The sequence below is a fragment of the Hemitrygon akajei genome, chromosome 7, assembly GCF_048418815.1.
Source record: "Hemitrygon akajei chromosome 7, sHemAka1.3, whole genome shotgun sequence".
NCBI lineage: Eukaryota > Metazoa > Chordata > Chondrichthyes > Myliobatiformes > Dasyatidae > Hemitrygon > Hemitrygon akajei.
The window spans coordinates 145,394,479-145,416,970 of NC_133130.1; the positions used below are offsets into that span (position 1 = coordinate 145,394,479).

Sequence of the window (22,492 nt, forward strand, 5' to 3'; positions counted from 1 at the left end):
CACGCACTCCGGAAGAATTTGTGGGGAGGCGCGGGGCCGGTGTCCGTACGCGTGTCGGAGGCTCGGCGGACGGGGAGCGCAGGAGCCATGTCGGACTTCAAGCTGGGGATCGTGCGGCTTGGTCGGGCAGCCGGCAAGGTGAGGGCCGGCGAGGGAGGGACCGCGCTGGGTGGCCAGCCGGCCGCAAGCGCGCTTGGGCGCGCGTAGCCGGGCTTCTAGAAAAGGCGGGAGGCCGGCAGGCACCGAGCGGGGTCGGAACCCAGCGCACCTTGGAGCGGGGCCTTCACCCGCTGGGTGGGACCGCGGCCTCGGCGCCTGCTGTGCCCGCGGGGCTCCGGGCGACCTCGCTGTGTCCATGTGGCGGGGCAGCGAGCCGATACGCGGGAATACCCAATAGCCGGTGTGGAAAGGACTTCCCTCCGCCATGCTGACACCGGCAGCACATGCTGCAGTGACGGGTTGTCACCAGTTCCCTCTACCGTGTGAAGCAGCCAACTGCCGGTCATTAACATGTGGCTGGTCGAGAACTTGGAACACATGTACCCCCTGTCTCTAGCGTGCCCCCGCCAGACCTGCACTGGGTTGTTCCCATAACGTACGGTGAGATTTCGCAGCCGCCCGCAGACTGTAACTTCTGATTTTCCTTCTGTAGCTTAGATCGAAGTTACTCATCTTTTGATCAGTAAGTGTACGGGACACTGGTGCGATTGCCTCCGCTGGATATCTTAGCCGCGTGGCATCGGCTGCTGCACTTCGCCTGAGGGTGATCATTGATTAGGATAGATCCCGGGATCTTAACATCGAGTGAAGTGCCCTCGGGGGAATGTGTCCGCGAAAACTTGATCTGCTTTAAAAAATGCTTGGTGTTTTTTGCATTATGGTTTAGAACGTAGAACATTACAGCAATTCGGGCCCTTCGCCCCGTGATGTTGCACCGACCCTAAGTTCAATCTAATCAGCCCTCCATTTTTTTAATCATCCATATGCCTATCTAGGAGTTTCTTAAACGTTCTTAATGTATGTGCCTCTACCACCATCCCATGCAGAGTGTTCCACGCACCCACCACTCCGTATAAAACAACTTGCTTCTGACCTGCCCCTGTAGGAACCCTCTGATCATTTTTAAAGTATTCCCCTTCCCCCATATTATCCATTTCCACCCCCTGGCTGTCCACTCAATCTAAGAGCATTATCACCTTGTACACTTCTATCAACTCAACTCTCATCCTTTGCTCCACATAGAATGGCCGTGACTCAATCTCTCCTCACAAGACATGCTCTCTGATCTAAGGATGTAAATCTTCCTTTCACCCTCTTTGCAGTTTCATTATCCTTCCTATAATGAGACGACTGGAACTGAACGTAATACTCCAACAGTGGTCTAACCAAGGTTTTTTAGAGCTGAAATGTTAGCTCACAGCTCTTGAGCTCAGTCTCTTGTCTAATGAAGGCTGACAAGTCATATACCTTCTTAACAACCCCATCAACTTTTGCAGTAACTTTTGAGAGATCAATGGACTTGGACCCCAAAATCCCACTGTGCCTTTGCACTGCTAAGAATCCTGCAATTAACCCTGTGTTGTGCCTTCAAATTCAACCTTTCAGTGTATCACTCACACTTGTGGATTGCTCTCCGTTTGTTATTTCACAGCCCAGCGATGTCCAGTTGTAAGCTGCAGCAAACTTCTGCACTATCCACTACAATGTTTCACATGATCATTGCAAACTTACTAACCCATTCTTCTGCTAAAGGCTGATTTATATTTGTGCATTGCATCGACGCCGTAGGTAACGCATACCCTACACCACAGGGTGATGTGCACCTCTCCAGAAAAGTTACTTGCGCATCGCGGCAACGCAGACCGCAACAACGGATTGGTCCACTTGGTAGCATTGCATTTCCTCCTACGCATTTCCGGTTGCTGCTTCTCCGCCATGTCTGTAGGCTGTGTGTACACTGATGCAAAATAAATGAACCAAATTGTCAAATCTACCTGCTGACATCTGAAAATGTTTGAAATTCATTTCCTTGTCCATGTCTCTCACGAAGAAACTCAACACAGTGGCATAGAAACCCCATTGCCAACTAGCGTTTTGGCACACACCAGCGCATGCTCGCTATGGTGTAGAGCGATGCAGAAGTAAAAATCGGTTGTGGCGTAGCCCGTGCGCACAAGTATAAATCAGCCTTAATTGAACCTTTGGTGAAGATGGAAATTTGTGTTGCTGTGGAGTGAACTGGTTCGTGAGCCTACAACTTTAATTTGGCTGCACAGCAACTTCACATTGACACTGGTAGGTTTTATAAAATAGGGCAAGTGCCCCATTCTTGAGCCAAGCACACAAAAACCTCAAGAAAGTTGTTAATGATTCTAGGAAAATGGAGACAGTTTTTTTTATTCTAAAGGGAAAGTCTCAACTTGCTGATGTCTATTCCTGCTGGAGTATTCCATTAGCTCTGGACATGAATGCCCTATTGCCAAGAGATTAAAATTGTGAGTGAAGCAGTGGTTTGGGCATTTGATAAGGGCCGAAACAGTACTGTGCAAATTTACTACAGACCTTCAGAGAAAATGTACAATGCTGGAAGCACTTGGAACAGAACCTGTGGCAGGCAAATAGAATTGCTGTTTCACATTGAAATCAGAACATGCCATGGGCTTTTGCAACATTAATTTTTTTGATGTTCAGTGATAATTGGTTGTACTTTTAAGTGGTCTTGTTTGCAAAAGACACTGGTGGCTAAACAGTAGAAGGTAAAGGGAACAGCTTGTAACTGGGACTTGTAGGTGGCTCTGAATCTCATTGTTATGGAAAACGGTGCAAATGATAGCTAACAAGGTGCAAAGGAGTTGATGAGATAAATTGTGGTCTCTGCTTGGGGAGAATATTAACTAGTATTTTGAAAGTATTTATTTGCTTGCCTAAACTTATCCAAGACCATTTAGCCCATTGGGTCTATTCCCAACAGTTCAAACATTTCCCTCTAGCTCTGTAACATACTCTGTCACATGATCATGCATGTCCCTTTATTTATTTTGCTGCCTGCCTGGCTTTGTGCTGCTCAGAGATACCATGGTCAGCTTGGACCTGGTCAAAGCATTTGAGACAGGATTTCTCACACATGCGTGATGGACGTGCTCTCCAAAATGGGCTTTGGGGGGTGGTCGGGAATTGAACCCTGCTCCTCCACACGTATCCGTAATGTAGTCCAAATCAATGGGTGAGAAGCAGATAACTTCCCCATCAAGTCTAGAGTTCAACATGGCTGACCCTGGCCTTGATGTCTGCTTTTTCTTGTTCATGTGCTGTATGGAACCATCTGGAAGGGGGAGATCGTACAGGCAGGTGATGTTCTCAGGTAGTAGAGGGGCCCAGTGAAATCTCCCTAATATGGACACCAACAATGTCTTTGGCTCGGGTCCGAGTTCACTTTGCAGATTGATCAGCGTTTGCGACTAGTTTGAGTTGGCATCTGGGGCAAGAGTTAACCACACAAGGAGCGAGGCTGTGCTCTCTGGTCCAAACAATCCAGTGTCCCCTTTGCTGTCAAGTTTGATTACATGAAAGTCCTGGTCTTGGAGGGGCTGAGGTATCTAACAAGAATTGGCTGGAGCTGGAATGGAAAGGTAAAACAGAAATCGGTACTGTGGGGAGGATGTTCCTTCTCAATAACTGGGAAGACCCCTGGCCATCGGGTGTGAGGTGTTCACAGGACTGCAGGTGTGGCCTGTCCCTCACTCTTCCAACTTGGAAAGCACCCAGGCCATCTTCCAGTTCATCTAGGGATCCAAGATGAATCGTAATGTGCAAAGCGTACCCAGTATCATCCTCACACTGTTGACCACATTCATATGTGGCTACATCAGGCTGTGCGTGGAAAATTATGTGCGCACCAAGTGCGGAGGTTGTGTCTGTCCTGTGTTGTGAAGGATGGGTCTGGTCTCGTTGCTGCACATGTCCCAGTTGGCATTGCCCATCCTTGGAAGAGTTCTTACAGGCAACACTTTTGACTGCAAGTCCATCAGCATAGAACACCCTGCAGATACTGCAGGGGAAAGACTCGGTGGATACTTTGGGGTCAGTTCCCCTGAGCAGACTGTCCAGCAGAATGCCTCAACAACAATCTCACTTGGCTGGTCCTCACATTCTGATTCTTCCTGCATGTATGAAGCATCACTCCCGTAGCATGCTTGTCTCCCAAGTGGTCTAAATTGGGACAAGGCAGTCACTGACCTCTTTGCTGACTGAGTTTATGAGGAGGGTTTGCAGAAAGATGCAAGGGCCTGTTTCATGGTTCATCCTGAGCATTTGTGTCATTGGTGGTTCTCTGATCTATGGACTGCACCCGGGGATGCATAGTGAGTCAGGCATCGTTCTGCTGGAAGATCATGAACTCGGTGAATGGTGCTGTTTGGTCTGCCAGCTCATTGGGGTATCTGTAGAGAATTGCTGTGGAGTGTACATTTCAGCCTGTAGGGAGTACTTGCTGATGGATGCACTGAAGTTCTGCGCAGTCATTGCAAGGGCTCGGGGAAGAACCACTGTACAGAGTTCTGCTACTGAATATGGAGGGTCTGGGTTAGGTGTGGAAGCCCCTCAGTTATTGTAATGCATCATCTTGGGGCAATATGAGTGGCACTGGTGCATTTGGTTTTAAGAAAGGTAATTGAAGACTACTTAATGCCTTCTCTATGAACGTAATTGTGAGTGAAGTTTATTTTGGTTATCAGCAAGTTATTGGAGTGTTGGAAGGAAACTGGAGCAATTGATGCATTTAGGAGTACTAATGAGGCTAGGACATGAACCATAAATGCTGAGGTTCAAGGGAATCTTGAGGAACAGGGCCTGTGTTGTTCAAGTCCAAAGATCCTTGCAGATCCATGCACAGATAGGAAGGCTCATGGAGTACTGGCTTTCATTAGTCAAACCACTGAATACAAGAGCAGGAGGGTTGTGCTACGTGTTGCTCAGACCTCACCTGGAGCACTGCTTGCATTTTTTGTCACTACATGATAGGAAGAGGATGAGGGTGTAGAGGATATTCATCAGGATGTTGCCAGGGGTGGAACATTGTGGTTATCAGCGGACACGGGTGTGCAGATTGGTAAACGGCAGTAATCTTATTAGAGGTGAGGGCACCAAAGAGTGTCATTTCCCCAGGACCAGATGGTTTTCATCTCTGGAGTTTAATGGAAGTAAATGTGAACATTGCAGGTACTCTTGACACAAGCATAGACTGTTCTCATTGTGGGAACCATTCTACTAAGTTGGGAAACTAGATATTATTTTGCCATTTAAGGAAGGTGAAAGCGAGAATCCAGGGAATAACATCAGTTAGTCTAACATCTGTTGTCTGGAAAATCACTGGAGTTTATAATTAAGAATAGAGGGAATGAACATCTTGAAATGTTTTGGTTGAGCAGACAGAACCTCGTAGATCCATTTAGAATTGGTCAACTGATAAATCTTTTTATGGTTTTGAAGAAGGGGAAATGGGTAGTTACTCAACAGCAGTATGTAGTGGTGTCTGTCAAGATTTTTATGTTTTAAACAGTTTTTTTATGAAGCATGGCGAATGGGATAGAAAGCAATATATAACAGGTTGGTGCCTGATACAAAGATGGGTGGCATTGTAAGCAATGTAGATGGAAGTACTAAATTACAAATGGATCAAGTATCAGGAATAACTGGTTCATCTAGCAAAATGTAGTTATCCTCCTTGAACCTGAAAAGAGGGTTCTTGTCAGAATTCTGTGTAAGTGATCATGTAAGAGTTGAAGAGTGAATAACCGAAGACTCATGAGTCCTCTAATGGGTGCTTGGAAAGTAGTCTAAATGGCAAGTGTAGTGTTCCCCTTTATACACAGTACAGCAATCAAAGTTGATTGAGGTTGGTCTTCTGTTAAACACGGCATCCCACCTTTGCAGGAATATTTCCTTTCAATAAAATGTTTGTGGATGTGTTTTTAATACCTGGAATTCATGGCTTTACTTATGAGTCAGTAAACAATGTAGAATTAGGCCATCAGGTGAGGTTTGATTGAAGATATTACAATACTAAGGTTTATAATGATTCAAATGAATGACAAACTCAGGATTCACCTGTTCTGAGAGTAGCTTGTTTCTTGATAACAATAATGCCTATGTTTTACAAACGTGCATTTTAAGAAGATTGACATACTCAGTTTGTTAATGCAGGAGCAACTGTGTCTATTTATGTAGCACACGTAATGTGTCAACCATCTCTTTATAACATTCTCCTTATAGGAGTGTTATGAAGCACAGTTTGGTATTACGCTTTGTATGGAGGTGTTAGCAGAGGTCGAATAGTTTGGCTTAGAGGATAGCTTGACAGAAGAAAGATGGGCAAATTTGGGTAGGAATTCCAGAGCTTGGGGCCTTGACAGCTGGAAGCATCACCAAAAGTAGATCCAGTTCTGGAATCTGAAAGCAGCTACTGATCTTGACATATACGTGAATTGGATTAGCTTCTGATACAAATCTGATCATGGGAGAGGTGTTGGAATTATTGAGTAAGTGGTAGATTATCATCTGCAATAACACTTGGTACTGGGTGGGTGAGTGGAGTTATTATTTTTCCAGGAGCGGGATTAAACTCAGTAATGATACAACAATTGGTTGTATTAGAACTCCAAGAGAATGCTTTAATAATAGATCTTTGCCCTGTTTACACTGATGATAGGTATGAAGCACACAATTTGTAGATTTACAAGTGTGAAGTGATTTTGGTAGTTAATCTTTGGCAGTTGTGAGCTGGGCCTTATGGATAATCATTGCTACATAGTGGAGACATAGTTAATAAGCAGTGAGTTCCTCTAGATATATTTACTATTTTATATTCCTGTGCTACTACTTAATAGGTTTGAACATATTACAGTGAAAGAAATGTGATTTTTGTTTGACCTAACAATTGTTTTCTTTCATCTTCAGACTAAGTACACACTAATAGATGAGCAAGACATCCCACTGGTGGAAAATTATACCTTTGAGGTAAGCAGACATGAAAGCACTGTAGGGAATGTAGCTTTTGTTGACAGTGACATGATGATTTTAATAAGTTTTAATGGACCAATGTCAGGGCTGCTTTAAAAGTTAGCTGCTCCCAAGTGTGGCTTCCATTCAATTGATAAGCTCCTTTATATTGTGTTTGTTAGTAAATCAACAGTTGGCAAAGGCTTAATCTACAATGAAGTTGCATCTGCTTGCGATCATGTGGTGTTAGTCAAATAAAAGATCTGAGAGATAAGTATCAGCAAACCTTCGCTAATCACAAGTACCATTACGCACAAGCAGCTTTCTTCCCCAAAAGCCTGAGGTTTGTTGGAGATTGTTTAATAATTTCGCAAGTTTTTATTCACTATTGGCAGCAAGGGCTTTATGGAATTGATTTGATTTATGAATTATTTGGAACCTTATTGAATAGAAGATGGGCTTTGGAGTCTGATAGTTTTCACCTACTCCTAAGAATCATATGCGAACTTTTGTATCCAATTGCCCTCTTATCACAGGCTCGGATGGAAATTGATGCTGATGGAAATGGTGCGAAAATATTTGCATATGCATTTGACATTAGCAAACGACGAGGCTCTGGGCGTCCTCTGCACGAGCTGCTCTGGTGAGTAATTCAGTAATGCTAGAATGTTGCTTGATGCTTTCGTGATCGTCCGTGGGAATAGGACGTTCCTAATTACTAAAGGACCTGGATACGAATCAGGTCTGCGGTGTTGAATGAGTTTAATATTAAAATATAGGAAAGAGCAAAGCATTGCATCAGACTCTTCATTTGTCCACCATTTATAAAGTTCACTTCCAATCTATATGTTGGCATTATTTTTCTGTCCCCATAACTCCTAGTTCACTTGGTATCTAGAAATTAGTCAATCTGTTTGGATTTGTCTTGACCACTGAGCATTGGCAGCACCCAAGGAAAGAGGATTAATGTGCCTTGGATGTAAAAACTTTCTGCTCAGTCATGCAGAGTTTGCCCCTTGTTCTGTAATCCTCCTTTAATCCCAACATGTCAAGTGTTGCAAGAAATTTCCATTTCCAAGGAGAACTCCTCTCACTTCTAAAGACCAGAAGATGCAGGCAGTCTACACAATTTTCTCATAGCAAATCCATCATTGACTTGTATATATGCACACTTCTGTGGTTTTGAGCATCAACATCAACCAGTATCTCACTAGCTTTTCTCTCTTGTGCAACAAAGTAGACAATTTCATTTTCATCATTACATTTAAACCAGCTGTGTTCTTCCCTCTTTAGCTTAGCCGTGTTCTTCTTAAGCCTCTGCACTCTCCACTGCTCTCAATCCTACCTCGATTAGCAAATTTGGAAATAACGTTTCTATAATCTGCTCTTGAAAAATAAGTTGCAACATAATCAGACCGTCCATTATCTCTACAGATACTTTTTGATAACTTAAGGATGTATATCTTCAGGATATAATAAATTAGTTTATCATCAAATTGTTTTTCTTCAACTTGGTGTAAATTCTTTTTGATCAAGATTTTAAATTCAAGTCAAGTCAACTTTTATTGTCATTTCGACCATAACTGCTGGTACAGTGCATAGTAAAAATGAGAACGTTTTTCAGGACCATGGTGTTACAGAACACAGTACAAAAAACTAGACTGAACTACGTAATAAAAAAAAAACACAGAGAAAGCTACACTAGACTACAGACCTACACTGGACTGCATAAAGGGCACAAAAACAGTGCAGGCATTATAATAAATAATAAACAGGACAGTAGGGCAGGGTTGTCAGTCCCGGCTTCGGGTATTGAGGAGTCTGATAGCTTGGGGGAAGAAACTGTTACATAGTCTGGTCGTGAGAGCCCGAATGCTTCGGAGCCTTTTCCCAGACAGCAGGAGGGAGAAGAGATTGTATGAGGGGTGCATGGGGTCCTTCATAATGCTGTTTCCTTTGTGGGTGCAACGTGTAGTGTAAATATCCGTGATGGCGGGAAGAGAGACCCTGATGATCTTCTCAGCTGACCTCACTATCCGCTGCAGGGTCTTGCAATCCGAGATGGTGCAATTTCTGAACCAGGCAGTGATGCAGCTGCTCAGGATGCTCTCAGTACAACCGCTGTAGAATGTGATGAGGATGGGGGGGTGAGAGATGGACTTTCCTCAGCCTTTGCAGGAAGTAGAGATGCTGCTGGGCTTTCTTTGCTATGGAGCTGGTGTTGAGGGACCATGTGAGATTCTCTGTCAGGTGAACACCAAGAAATTTGGTGCTCTTTACGATCTCTACCGAGGAGCCGTCGATGTTCAGCGGGGAGTGGTCGCTCTGTGCCCTCCTGAAGTCAACAACCATCTCTTTAGTTTTGTTCACATTAAGAGACGGGTTGTTGGCTCTGCACCAGTCCACTAGCCACTGCACCTCCTCTCTGTAAGCTGACTTGTCGTCCTTGCTGATGAGACCCACCACGGTCGTGTCATCGGCGAACTTGATGAAATGGTTCGAGCTGTGTGTTGCAGCACAGTCGTGGGTCAGCAGAGTGAACAGCAGTGGACTGAGCACGCAACCCTGGGGAGCCCCCGTGCTCAGTGTGATGGTGTTGGAGATGCTGCTCCCGATCCGGACTGACTGAGGTCTCCCAGGCAGGAAGTCTAGGATCTAGTTGCAGAGGGAGTTGTTCAGGCCCAGTAGGCTCAGTTGCCTTCCTAATTGCTTCCTCAATATACTTAAAACTATCTAGTATCCTTTCATGAAATCTTCCACCTTGATGATGATTTGACTTGTTCAGTCGATGTGGATTAAAGTTTCTTAGTTACAATATTACCGTAGTTACTCAAACCTCTACTTTCCCAATTTATGCCATGCCATATTGTACAACTGCTATTTGCCAACCTATAAATAACTGATCATTGTTTTCTGTCCTTCCCGTTTGCTTAAATGGAAATTATTCTCATTCTGCATCATAATTTGTTAAGTATGATCATTACTTTCCATTACACGGATAGGAGTAGGACAAACAGTCCATAAACAGGGATCCTTTATGATATTGCTGGCCTTTCTCTGTGCATATGACCTTATTGGCGGGTAGGCTAGTGTCAGTGAAGTGCTGGGCCATTGTAATATCTGTTGTCTATCCATCCTGTTCACTACAGTGCAGTTTCTGTACTGCAGTGATGCAGTGTGCTCTCAATTGCCCATCTGTGGTGTTTTGTAACTTCAAAATATTAAACTAATTCAAAGGAAGACCCTAAAGTCAGAAATGTGGGCCTAACTTCGTGTTAAGTGAGGCGTGCACATATCACAAGTTTGCAATTTACGTATTTATACATATAACCCATAATGAATTATTTTTAATGAACAAGAGTGCTCAATCAACATGTATACGCACGTGACTACTCAAATATTGCGGAAATATTAAATACACAACACGTGGAAGTTCATGAGTATTAATGTGCTAAGTCCAGCTCTCTTCATCCTCCTCAAAGCAGAAGCATTGGTGAGCTTTCTTGATGGGAGAAAGTGCTCTGTGACCATGAGAGATTTTCTTTGAGACTGGAATTTACACCTCATCCCTGGGATGGTATGCAGTGTTAAAAATTCCAAGTTCAAATTTTAATTGCCAATGAACTATTTATGAATACCCATGAACGTGGCCAACTGAAACAACTGTTACTGTGTGGCCAAGGTCCAAGACAGTACCAACAGGCGCACACAGCACAAGGCACATATATCAGTAAAAATAGTCACAGGGCCCTACTTCCATGAATGTTTCAGCAGTCTGTAGTTGACCACAATACACTTTGTCTTCTGCCGAGCAAAAACTGGTGAGCAGCACAGACTCTGGTGGAGTGCACCGACCGTAACACCTCTGTCCTGGTTGGTTGTAAACAGGCGACACTGCGGCCTGAGCCCTAGTCAGAAAGTCGGTCCCCTCACTCTATGTGGTGGATTACATTTAGCAAGTGCTTAATTGGGGCAGGAGATTGTTGCTGAACAGTTTCTAATCAGTGATAGACACGTGTACTTGTGTTGCAGTTATATATTGCACTGCTTAGACTGATCCATTTTTAAATAGCATTAGTTGTGTGTGCTGTGTTCAGAAAAAGTGATTTTTGTCACTCATCGTTGGTGAGAAATAAGCAGTAAGTCAATTGAGAACTTGTTTTGCTCACTGCGGTTTCAAGTGTTCAGCTAAGGGTGAAAATGAAACAATTTCACTACTTCAAGTTAGGAGCTACGAAAAATGTGAAGGTATTGACAATCATCTTGAATGTTACAGTGAAAATGAAGATTTGGAGGATGCAGTGGTTGATAACATTGTCAATTATTTCGGTAGTATCTGCTAAGTTTTGTTCATTTGCAGTCAATCAAAAGAATGAGTTATTAGGAACTAATAGTTTTATGATACTGTAGTAGTATATAGTGTTCTAATTTGTTCTGCGTTTCATTTAAATGCATAATTTTTTCTCAGTTAAATGATAGTTTTTATACCTTAACTATTTCCATGAAACTTCAGCTAATTGGAACAGCTGCTTAATTGGGCCAAAATATACTGGTCCGATGTGTTCCAATTAACCGGAAAATACTGCATACACAAAGCCCACCTAATTTTTGGGGAATTAAGCATAGTTCTTGACTGGTGATTTGGAACAAATTCTGTCAAAGTGCATCCTTATGAAGATGCACTTGTCAGCAGAATCAATGAATAAAGTGCTTTTTATATTAGTGAATAAGCACTAGTGCTGTTCATTGTGTAAAGGTCTGTAAACGTGTTAAATAGAGCCAAGTGATTAACATGTTGAAGAATGTGCTGTGAATAAGATTGTTCTGTATCAGTTTTACCATTTAGGGAAATTACTATTAAATGTGGCTGAGAACTAAATGTTAGTTGCTCACCCTATTCTGAATCAGTTCATGACTTTACAAGGAAACAGGTTGTTCCCCCAGCAATCTGTCCCTAGTCAATTACCTTACAAGAGCCACCTTTAAATCCTACCTTTTCCTGCCTCTTCCTCTCCATCCATGGGTAGAAGACATCGATTTGCTGACAAAATTAAGTGATTCTACTTGGAATGTGGATGGAAACTTGCATTCAGATTTCCTTAACACAAGGGATTTTGCAGATGCTGGAGTAACACACAAAATGTAGGAGGAAGTCAGCAGGATAGGCATCATCTATGGGGAGAAATAATCGATGTTTCGGGGCGAGACCTTCATCAGGACTGGGAAATTCCTCCAGTGTTCTGTGTATTATTCTGATTTCCTTTCACTGAGTAATTTTCTTAATTGTGATTTAGATATGGAATGATTGTTGGTGCCAAACAGAGTGGATTGAGTAACTCAGAAACTGCAGATCTGGGATTTTCACGTACAGCTTATAGCAAATGGTGTGGGGAGAAGCATCCATTGAGTAGTACTATGGGCAAAAATGTCGTTAATGAGAGAGGTCAGAGGAAAATGACCAAATTGCTTCAAGCTAACGGGGAGGGGACAGTAACTTAAATAATGAAGCAATGCAGCAGCGGTGTGCAGAAGAGCATCTCTGGATGTACGGCACTTTGAACCTTGAACAGCAGCAAAAGACCATTAACATGTAGAAATACATTCGATGGCTTCTTTATTGGGCTCCTCTTATACATAATAAAGTGGCCACTGAGAGTGTATATATGTGTCTAAAGAGAGTGCAAGCATAGCTGTTGACTGGTTGTTTGGAAATAATTCTCTGAAACCGCATCCTACATGAAGATGCACTTGTCAACAAAGCAAGTAAATAAATCTCATTGATGTTGCAAATAAGAGCTGTTGTTGTTTATTGTCATGGAGGTCTTCGTAGATGCTAGGTGAAATTGCTGCCTCCTGTGCTATAAGGAAGTATAAATATTATACCCCGAGGGTGCAGTGTGCAAGAATAGAGGATGGTATGCTCAAGTTTGTGTGCAATATAGGAGATTGAAAACGTACAACGGTTTGGCCAATGGTGGTGTTCCTGAATTGGCTGAAAAATAAATATTACCTGTATCAGATACTGGACTGGTGCATCTGGACTGTGGGAGGAAGTTGGAGCACCTAGAGGAAATGCACTCAGTTTATGGGGAGAACGTGAACTTGAAGACAGTGCCGATATTGAGCTCTGAACTCTGGAGCACCCCGAGCTGAACCCTGGCGCCCTGTGTATTGAAGTTCTCAAGAACTGAATTGCCTTTGCTGCCAATATCCTCCCTACTCGCGGTCAATTGGTCTTTTTCTGATTGTTATCTTACTTGATGCCTCCATTGTTATAAGTACACCAATTCCCACATCTGTTTTCTCCATATCCCTCCCACCTTGTTTCTAGTTCTATCTCCATTGTATCTACTCTGCTGGTTGGAGTGTGGCTTTCCTCTGTCCATAGCTGGTATGCATTTCAATTCCACCTCCATTTCCCACACATTTCAACCCCTTTACACCCTTGTCCTTTTTATCTTTTTCCCTTTAAGTGGTCTGAAGAGAACTGTTCCTTCCATGAACCCATGCTTGTATTCGTTATATTCAGTTAATAGAAAGTTAGTTTAGCTCAGAACGGAATAGTGAAAACGAAGTTTTTGCAAGTAGATTGTATCTTCTGCATCAGTGTTGAAACTTGGAACAGTTCAGTGTATGTCAGCTAGGAGCCACTGCCTGAAGTGGATTGTTCATTGGTGTTTCTTCTACCTGACATGCAGCTTATTGTTGATTGACTAATTTGCTATGATATCAAAGCGGAAAGATTTGATGGCAACTGGATATGAATTTTGCAAAAATCATCTCATCGATGGATCTGATGCTATCTATGTATTCCATCAATTACTGGACACAACTGTTTAAAAAGGGGCATTTTCCCTCCATTAATTATTTTTAAATTTAGTTAGTTACTTCAGTAATGTTTGTGTGATTTTGTTGTTAACAAGTTGGTTGAAAAGTGACCACATTTCCACTGCCTCAGTTCTTTAGAGCACTGTCACAACATTATATATATATTTTTTGCGTGTCACACCAGACAGTCAGCCATTCTTGTCTGGCGAGTGGTGTCAGGATTTGTCTCCTTTCGGATTAACCGGGTTGTTCCTGACTCGACCCCTTTTTTGACAAGGCCGAGTGGCTAGCTCGACGCTCGACCCGGCACAGATGAAAAGCGTGCTTGGGGGTGGCCCGACTTGGATTCGAACTCGGGTGCCTTCGCTCCGGAGTCTGGCACCACCAGCCAGCCACTTACAAAATTGTACTATAGACAATTTTATTTTGTTTATTTTTGCTTTGTACTCAGATTTATCAGTAACCTGGATAGGTCCATCTTTCCTTGTTCTGTCAGATTTAAGATGCTTATTTTGAATCACGAATTTTTGAGTGGAAAAAGTCAGTTTGGTGATGTGGGAGAAAGCGTTTGGTGGTTTAAAGAAAAAGTGATCTGGCAGTAATCCCGCCTTGTCTATGTTGGAGCTATGGGGATATTTTTGTGTGGTTTTTCCAGCTGTGTTTGGGTTTTTGTTTAGGTTTGTGGAGGCTTTGGATAACTTTTTTTTAACTTGTCTAGGGAGCGGCACAGAGGAGGGATAGCACCACGCTTCCAGGTGGTTCACATCAATGCCGTCACAGTGGACAATCGACTGGACAACCTCAAGCTTGTCCCCATAGGTTGGAGGCCAAAGGCAGAAGAGATCTCCAGTAAACAAAGGCAAGTCAGAACTGTACATGACAGTATTGAAGTTGTTCCTGTACATTTCCATTTGTCAGGCAAGATTTAGTAACTACAGCACAAAATACATAGCTTGGGAAAATAACAGCTACCCGTTCCATTTGGATTATAGCTAATGTGTTGTAGGTTGAGTTATTAGTAACCATCAGGCCCTGTCTGCTCTTGAAGCAGCAATTTCTACCTGAAGGTAATCCATAACGATGTGTGATTTCTAACAATACCCATCTTTTTCGGTTGGTTCTGCACAGATGCTTCCATTTCAAGCAGTCTCTGTTGTACTTTATTTAAACTTGGATAGAAAAAGTTCTGAGCAGGAACCAATACCTAATGAAAATTGTACCAGTCCCTCTCGCCGCCTTATTTAGAAATAGGAAGGAGTGCAGTGCAGGTCAGAACTGATGCTGGAGACCATGTTGTGTCTCAGTTGTGGAGAGAATGGTCAATTTTTTCATACTCAGGCCCAGCATGGATTTTTATTGGAATATTAAGGAGTATAGAACCAAGGCATTTTTGTAGAATTTTGGTTGACCATGATCTAAATGAATGGCAGAACATGTTTGAGAGCTAAATTATGTGTTTCCTTGTTTGTAGAGGCAACTTGTACTGTTCTCTGGGAGTACATACCTCTGACACGGGTAGTGGGGAGTTCTTCTTCTGATACACTAAGTACACAATTTTATTGTCCTCCAAGCATAAAGTTAATATTTTCAGCGATATTGACACTTCTTTAGAAGACCCTATGTAGTGCTAGAACTAGGGATATAGTTTCGCTTGATTACCCCCTTGCAATATTCTGAGGTTGCTATCTTTATTGTGTGATTAGTTGCTGTGCTAAGTTTATTTTTCCTTGCTTGCAGGGAACAGAGTCTGTATTGGCTGGCTATCCAGCAGGTACCTGCAGACCCCATTGAGGAGCAATTCCCTGAGCTGAACCTCACACGTTACTACAATGCCAATGGTGACATTGTGGAGGATGAAGAGGATTCTTGCACGTATTATGAGTGCCATTATCCGCCATGCACTATGATGGAAAAACAGGTGAGTGTGGAAGCATTTAAAAGTTCCACATTTGCTGTGTTTTCTATTTTTAATCCCTAACAAGATTTTATATAATATTATCTAATGATTCCCAAGGATGCTTCACATATTTTCTGAGAAATTTTAATACTGAGCAAGATGACAGCTCCCTCAAAGTTTGATAAGCTGTCAGGAAGTACAGTACTGTGCAAAAATCTTGGGCATGTATGTATAGCTAGAGGGCCAAAGAATTTTGCACAGTATTGTAATTTTATATGTTGCACTGTACTGCAAGAAACATAAATTGCATGATATGAGTGATAATGCCGGGGCAAGTCTAGTCCAGTGGTACTTATACCCCTGTATTCCGTCCCTCCTGATTGATTAGTCCTCATCCAATCAGGTTTCTGCTCTCACACCTTTTTTGCAGTTGAATTCCAGTTTTTCCTTGGAGCAAGATCTTCGTTGAAATAAAACCTGGAGGAAAAGAATTTTAACAAAGACTAAGGTCTCCAAGAATTGGAACATGATTATAAACAAACTGGGAGAGTGGAAACCTGATTGGAGGAGGAATCGGGAGGGATGGAATGCTGGGGTATAAACACCACTGGACTAGACTTGCCCTGAAGAAGATGAGAGTTTGTCATTGAATCGTTGGTTATGATCAGTACCTGTGTTGGCACGTGGTCAAGTGGTTAAGACGTCGGTCTAGTGATCTGAAGGTCGCTAGTTCGAGCCTTGGCTGAGGCTGCATGTGTGTCCTTGCGCAAGGCATTGCTCTGTGACGACACTGGTGCCAAGCTGTATGGGTCCTAATGCCCTTCCCTTAGACAACATCGGTGGCATGGAGAGGAGAGACTTGCAGCTTGGGCAACTGCAAGTCTTCCATACAACCTTGCCCAGGCTTGCCCCCTGGAAACTTTCCAAGGCGCAAATCCATGGTCTGACCAGACTAATGGAGGCCTACATAATCAATACCCATACCCGACTGGAAACCCAAGAAGAGTTTATTTATAATAAGCCAATTGTTTGGAATCAAATGATCTTGCCTGTTGTCTCAGGGCTGGGTGGGTCTGCACCTGTGCCACCCCCTGCCTCTGGCAACCTCACCAGTCCAACAACTCAGAGTTCCATCCTCGCCATTCCAAACATTATTTGCTCTCGCAAGATTTATAAACTTGACATGTTGACATATACAGTAGCTGCCTTTTGCTATAAATCATAGAGAAGTTTGGCGGGGGGTTGCTTATCCTGGGCACAGAGGTTGCTGAGTCAAGTTTTGTTTATGTTGTATCTGTATCTGCCATCTTGTGACAGGTTTTTTTACTTAACCTTCATAACCTTCAAAGAAACAGTGGCTTATAAGGAATTTGCAACCGTACTATACTCAGTGGGTAACACATTATGTGCTTAGTCAAGTTAATTATGTTTGAACTCCAATGATCATGCAAGCATTGTAATCAGTTTGTGAGCTGCACAATTACAAAAGCAATTGAGATGAATAGGCAAATAAAGTGATCCTTCTGAAAAGAAATTTGCCCAGACACCTGGTGAAACCTCTGCTTTTTTCAAATTTAACTTGGTGTACACCAGCAAGTTGGCATCATCAGTACTTTGAGAATCAGTCTTTAAGAATTGGTAAAGGCATCTTTCTCAATGGTATATTATACGACATGTTAACTGTAATAACTTAGAATATTGTGTAATTTGATTATTACTGTACATCTTTTGTCTTAAGAATGTTCCTTGATGCTGCCATAAAAAACAATATATTTGAACTTTCTTATGATTTCTAAGATTGGCAATGAAGAGCAGATCAAGTACTTGCCTGAATTGATTTTCCCAACAACCTTGATATTTGTTTGAATATTGTTGGGATTTGGGGTGCAACTCCAGAGGAGCTGCAGAAGTGTGTCCAGTTTCACTGAAGTTCCAATTTCACCCTGCCAAACTTTCTTTTAAGAGGGAAATGTAGGCTTTCTGTATGAAGTTGAAGTTTTATTATCTGAATGGCCTACTGCTCCTGCCCTTTGTTCCATTCACAAATGGAATGAGAGGTGCTTGTTATGGTAGCTAGGCAAGATCGTCAGGTGTCAGAATTAATGATACATTTTCACGTAAATACTGACCAGTTTGATGCTTCAGTTTTCAGATGCAATCGTTTTATTCTTTGGGTGATTGAAATGGTATTCTTAACTCTTTGGATTACGTGCTGAGATTAGTTCAGACCGAAGTGCTTTTAGGCATTTTTTCTTCGAACGCAGTGTTAGTGAATGCGAGTACAATTCAGCCACAACTTTCGTTATTCTAATTGGTTTTGAAAACATCACATTAGGAGGGTGGAAGATTTTACTTCTGCGGTTAGGCGTTGTTGCTAGATTTTCTGTTGAGAGTTCTTTTTTTTAAAAAAAAACACCTTTTCCACATTTTTTTAATGCTCTTCCTGTATTGCGGGAGGGGGGTGTTGATCAGTCTTTTGAGTCTCTAGAGATCATACTCTTGAAAGTAACAAATAAACAAGCCGTTGGAGGAATCTCTGAGGGGAAATAGGCAGTGTTTTGGGTCTAGACCCTTCATTTGGACTGAGTGGGGAAAATGGCCAGTATGGTGGTTGTCGTGCTTCACCTCCATGCCCACTCAGTCTAGTTACGGTCCTGACCCAAAACATTAACTGTCTTTTTCCCCCTACAGATGCTGGCGTACATGCTGAGTTCATTCAGGAGCTCAGGTATTTGCTACAGGTTTCAGCTCTTGCAGTTACTTGTCACCATATGCTTGGAAAAACGTCACGTAACCATGCAGCTTACTGAGTGGGCCAAGTTGTTATTATAATACAGCCGCATATCAGTATTATTGGAGTAAGGGTACCTTGTATTGTTTCCAAGTGATCTCTAGTTAACCAGTGGCTCTTACGACAGCTTTGTGGTCAGTTTTACTTTTTAAATTTCTCCCCTTAAAATTTGACTTGGTATCCTCTGGTGCCTAATGCCATAACCAGCAGAGTGTACAGCCATTCAGTTAGTGAAGAAATTCTGCACTTTGCTAATGCCATTTTAACAATTCTAACGGATGTGAAGCTTGGTATGTTGGTTAATTGCTCTGTTTAATTGTAATGGTCAGTCATTCCTGAAGGAGATAGGATAGATAATCAAAGAGACTTCAAACAATAGCTGTAAAATTAAGAATAACCATATAAACAAAATATAGGTTTTAGAACATGAAGATCAACCAAGTTGTTCAAATTAGTGGTTTAGATGGGTTGCATTGCTACTGTCTTGACTATAAAAGGTTCTTTTACATAAGAATCATGCCACAGAGTTCTGTGCTTCAGGGCGATTGTATCTAGTGGTGTTATAATTCTATCAATTCAGCAAGCTACGTGTTTCTCATGTTTTCTCCATTTGTTTCAGCTGCGCGAATTCAACATCTGTGGCCGTTGCCAGGTGGCACGATACTGTGGCTCCCAGTGTCAGCAGAAAGACTGGCCAGCCCATAAGAAGCATTGTCATGAGAAGAGGCGCCCACTGCAGCAGGAACTTGAACCAGAGCGATGACCCGTCCCTTGCCCTGCCCCTCCTCACCCTCGCCCGGCATGCTTTCGCCATGTTTCAACAGTGGCGTTGGTTTTGTTTTGCACAATTCAGACTGGACACATAGTTCCAAAGGCACTGAAGAACAAAAAACCCAGATTGGACTTGAGGAGGTCTCTGAGAAGAGGGGGGCTGGGGCTTCTCTCCTTATGATTGATCGCTAAAGAAGACTATGGAGTTCCTAGCTGGAAGCTTCTGTCTATATTTATATGTTGATATGTATTTGAACAAAATCTTATGTACAGTTTTTTATGTTGTAAAATCTGATCTGTTTGAAGTTCGGTGATAACGTGTAGCTGAACAGAGTTACCTAAATACAAATGCAATTTGCTCCGGTAGCATTGTGTGACTCTGGGACAGCTTGCTGCTAATGCAATTATAGAGAAGAAAACAAAGACCCAGCTTACTGTGTGTTCCAGAGATTACACTAATGCCAAGTCTCTGGAACTTGTTTACTTGGTGAGGAAAAAAATAACAGATCGAAAGCATTTTAGCCTTGTGTAGGGAAAGAGGACTAATAGATTACAGTGGCAGCTGCTAGAGTGTATGGGTTTCACAAGCAACTTTGTGGTAACCCATTTTGAACAGACTATGCAGTCTGCCACTTGTCTTTACTCTAAAGGTCAAGTTCATTGTAGCACTGATCAAACTCTGGGTGTGGTGCTGCTTAAAATCAGTATTTTTTCAGGTCAAATCAAACTATTGGGGAACATAAGAATTAGATAAGTTATATGCTTAATCTTAATTCAAGACCTTAAGGCACATAGTTAAGGACACAGCGGGTGTGTGGATTAATGGTACAGGAATCCACTTGGTAGCATGAATTGCTTTATAAATGCGTCAGGTTCTGCTGGGAAGCCATCTGATATTGGGCCAAATTGTTCCTTGTCAGGCATTGGGGTGAGGGTGAAATTGATAACTGCCCATGACTCTGTCATATTTCATGAATGACTAGTTGCCTTTTAAATTGAAATCCAACTCTTGAGATAGAATTTGGTTCAGGTGCACAGTATGATTCCATGTGTTTACAGATGTTACGTCACTGATTCCTCCCACTGCCCCATGTAGCTCAGTGATTCCATGGGCAAATTCCTAAGTATTAGACATGTATTGTTTAACTTTAGGATATTTACCCTTGTTTCCCTGTCTTCTCAAGAATGTGTAGCCCAGTTCACCTTGAACCGGCAGCCATAAGGCAGTGCTGGGATGTGGCATCTGTGAATGTGACATGTCCCTTTGGGGAAAAGGACCAAGACAACTGGATGACATGGTCAATCACACTGAACAGATTCTGCTCATCACTGGATATTCAGTTCTGTTTGCTCCTTTCTGAACTGCAAGCATACCTGAAGCCAGCTACAGTTTGGGTGTCATTTTAATGCAGCACAGAAAATCCTATTTATCTTTGGACATTTTTACAAGTATTAAGTATATTTTTTTAAAATTAGTAAGTTATTTTCACTGGAGTCAGCAGATGGCTGGTATCCAGTTTAAATACTGCTGGTTATCCACTGTGCTTGAGAGCATGATGGTTTTGTGCATGTCTCGGCTGAGTGGGTTCCACATAAGTAGGTGGTGGATGGGTACACCTTGGAGGTCTTGCTCCCCATAGCCATAATTGTACACTCTGTAAGGATTTTAAAAGTAAAATTTGTTCAGTTAGTCCCAAATGTTTGCTCTCCGGTTAATAAGAGGGCAAAACTGTAACTGTGGTCTGGAACTTGATTACTTGAACAAATCTCCTTGCTCTTTTGCTATGATTGTTTTCTTCCAGTTGGGAAGGGAGATTAGTTTAAGTATATCAGACAAGCAGAGACCCATGAACTAATATGAAAGCTGCTGTACCTGTGTGCATGTTTTAAATGGGTTGCTGTTACTGTATTGTGCTGTTGCTGCGCCAAGCTTTGCTCTTTTTTTTTCAATTGAAGCCCAGACTTGTTCTTGTAAGATTCAGATACCTGTTTCATGTACAGTAGAATACTGTGGATCTAGGCCGGTGCTGTCTTGCTACCCAACTAGTACACTGGGATATCTTGATGGTTCACTGTCTAGTAAAAGTTTCACATGGACATTAATGCAGATAAAGCCACTATAATAATGTTCTATTGATTTACTGCAGCTTCCTCATTAACAGGTGGGATTATTGTGGTAGCTCTCCACCAAACATTGATTTGCCACCTTTTATGTACAAGTGCCCTGAGGTTGCATTAGATTATTTTTGAAATTGAATTTGGTGGCTCTTTTTACAATTTGATGTTTTTAAGCAAACTGGCAGACAATACAGCTTAGTTTGCAATTTCCGGTCTCTTTCTCATTTTGTAGAACATCCATATATTTGGAATCTTGCAATAATTATCTTCCTTTTATTTTCAACTTGCAATTAACTAAGCTAGTTTGTATCTGGATCCCAAGAATAATCTGAACTATTTAAGTGTAACCAAGATGTGTCACTGCAACTGTTTAATGGGGTTTGCCTATATTCTCTCTGGCCATTGAATAGAAATTGCCCCAGCTTTCGTGCAGCTGCATGTCAATAGTTGTGCAAAATAGACTTTCTTTAACACTTCCTACTAAACTAATTGAACTAATGTGCTCTTGCTGCTTGGGGTATTTCACACTAAGTGCAACTGCTGTGGTGTTTCTTTTAGGTAAAATTATATTTAGTAACTAGAGGATCCCAGGTTGTGAAATTCACCCAAAAAACAATCTTCAGGTAATATAGTCTCTTTGGATTTAATTCCGCAAACAAGGTTCTGAAATGTAATTGGAGTGTCATTGTTTTGTAATACAACTTGGTTTAAATTATGCCTAGTCCACTTATTTCATGGATTTCCTCACTGCTAGTTAAGAGCTGTACTAATTCTTGTGGATAGCACTGTGACGTGACTGGCTCCATCAAATTGAGCTGTTCCCGGCATAGTCAAATGGGATGTTATTTAAGTATGTCCAGACTGATAAAGAGCCCAGAAATGTAATGATGTTGTTCCAATTCTAATTATTATGTTATGTGGTCGGCTGCAAAAATGCAGATCACTAGCCACTGCAGTGTTGCTGTGCCCTCAGTTTATTTCATGCACTGAATACAGTTCCATGCCTGTATTTAAAATTGTTAAATAAAGCTGTATCAAATTTATAAATGTGTAATTTGATCTTAATTGTTCATGTTTTTTGTGGTCTTTTG

At 42.1% G+C, this 22,492-nt stretch overlaps 1 protein-coding gene across 1 annotated transcript; it reads left to right on the forward strand.

The window, feature by feature from the left end:
* The first annotated feature begins 21 nt into the window (after positions 1-21).
* zmynd19 (zinc finger, MYND-type containing 19) lies at positions 22-22,448 on the forward strand. The gene is made up of 6 exons (XM_073052197.1): positions 22-138; positions 6,955-7,014; positions 7,533-7,639; positions 14,543-14,683; positions 15,562-15,742; positions 19,132-22,448. Exons 1-6 carry the CDS (start codon positions 88-90, stop codon positions 19,273-19,275), a joined length of 684 nt encoding a protein of 227 aa, XP_072908298.1. The 5' UTR covers positions 22-87; the 3' UTR covers positions 19,276-22,448.
* Positions 22,449-22,492: the final 44 nt, after the last annotated feature.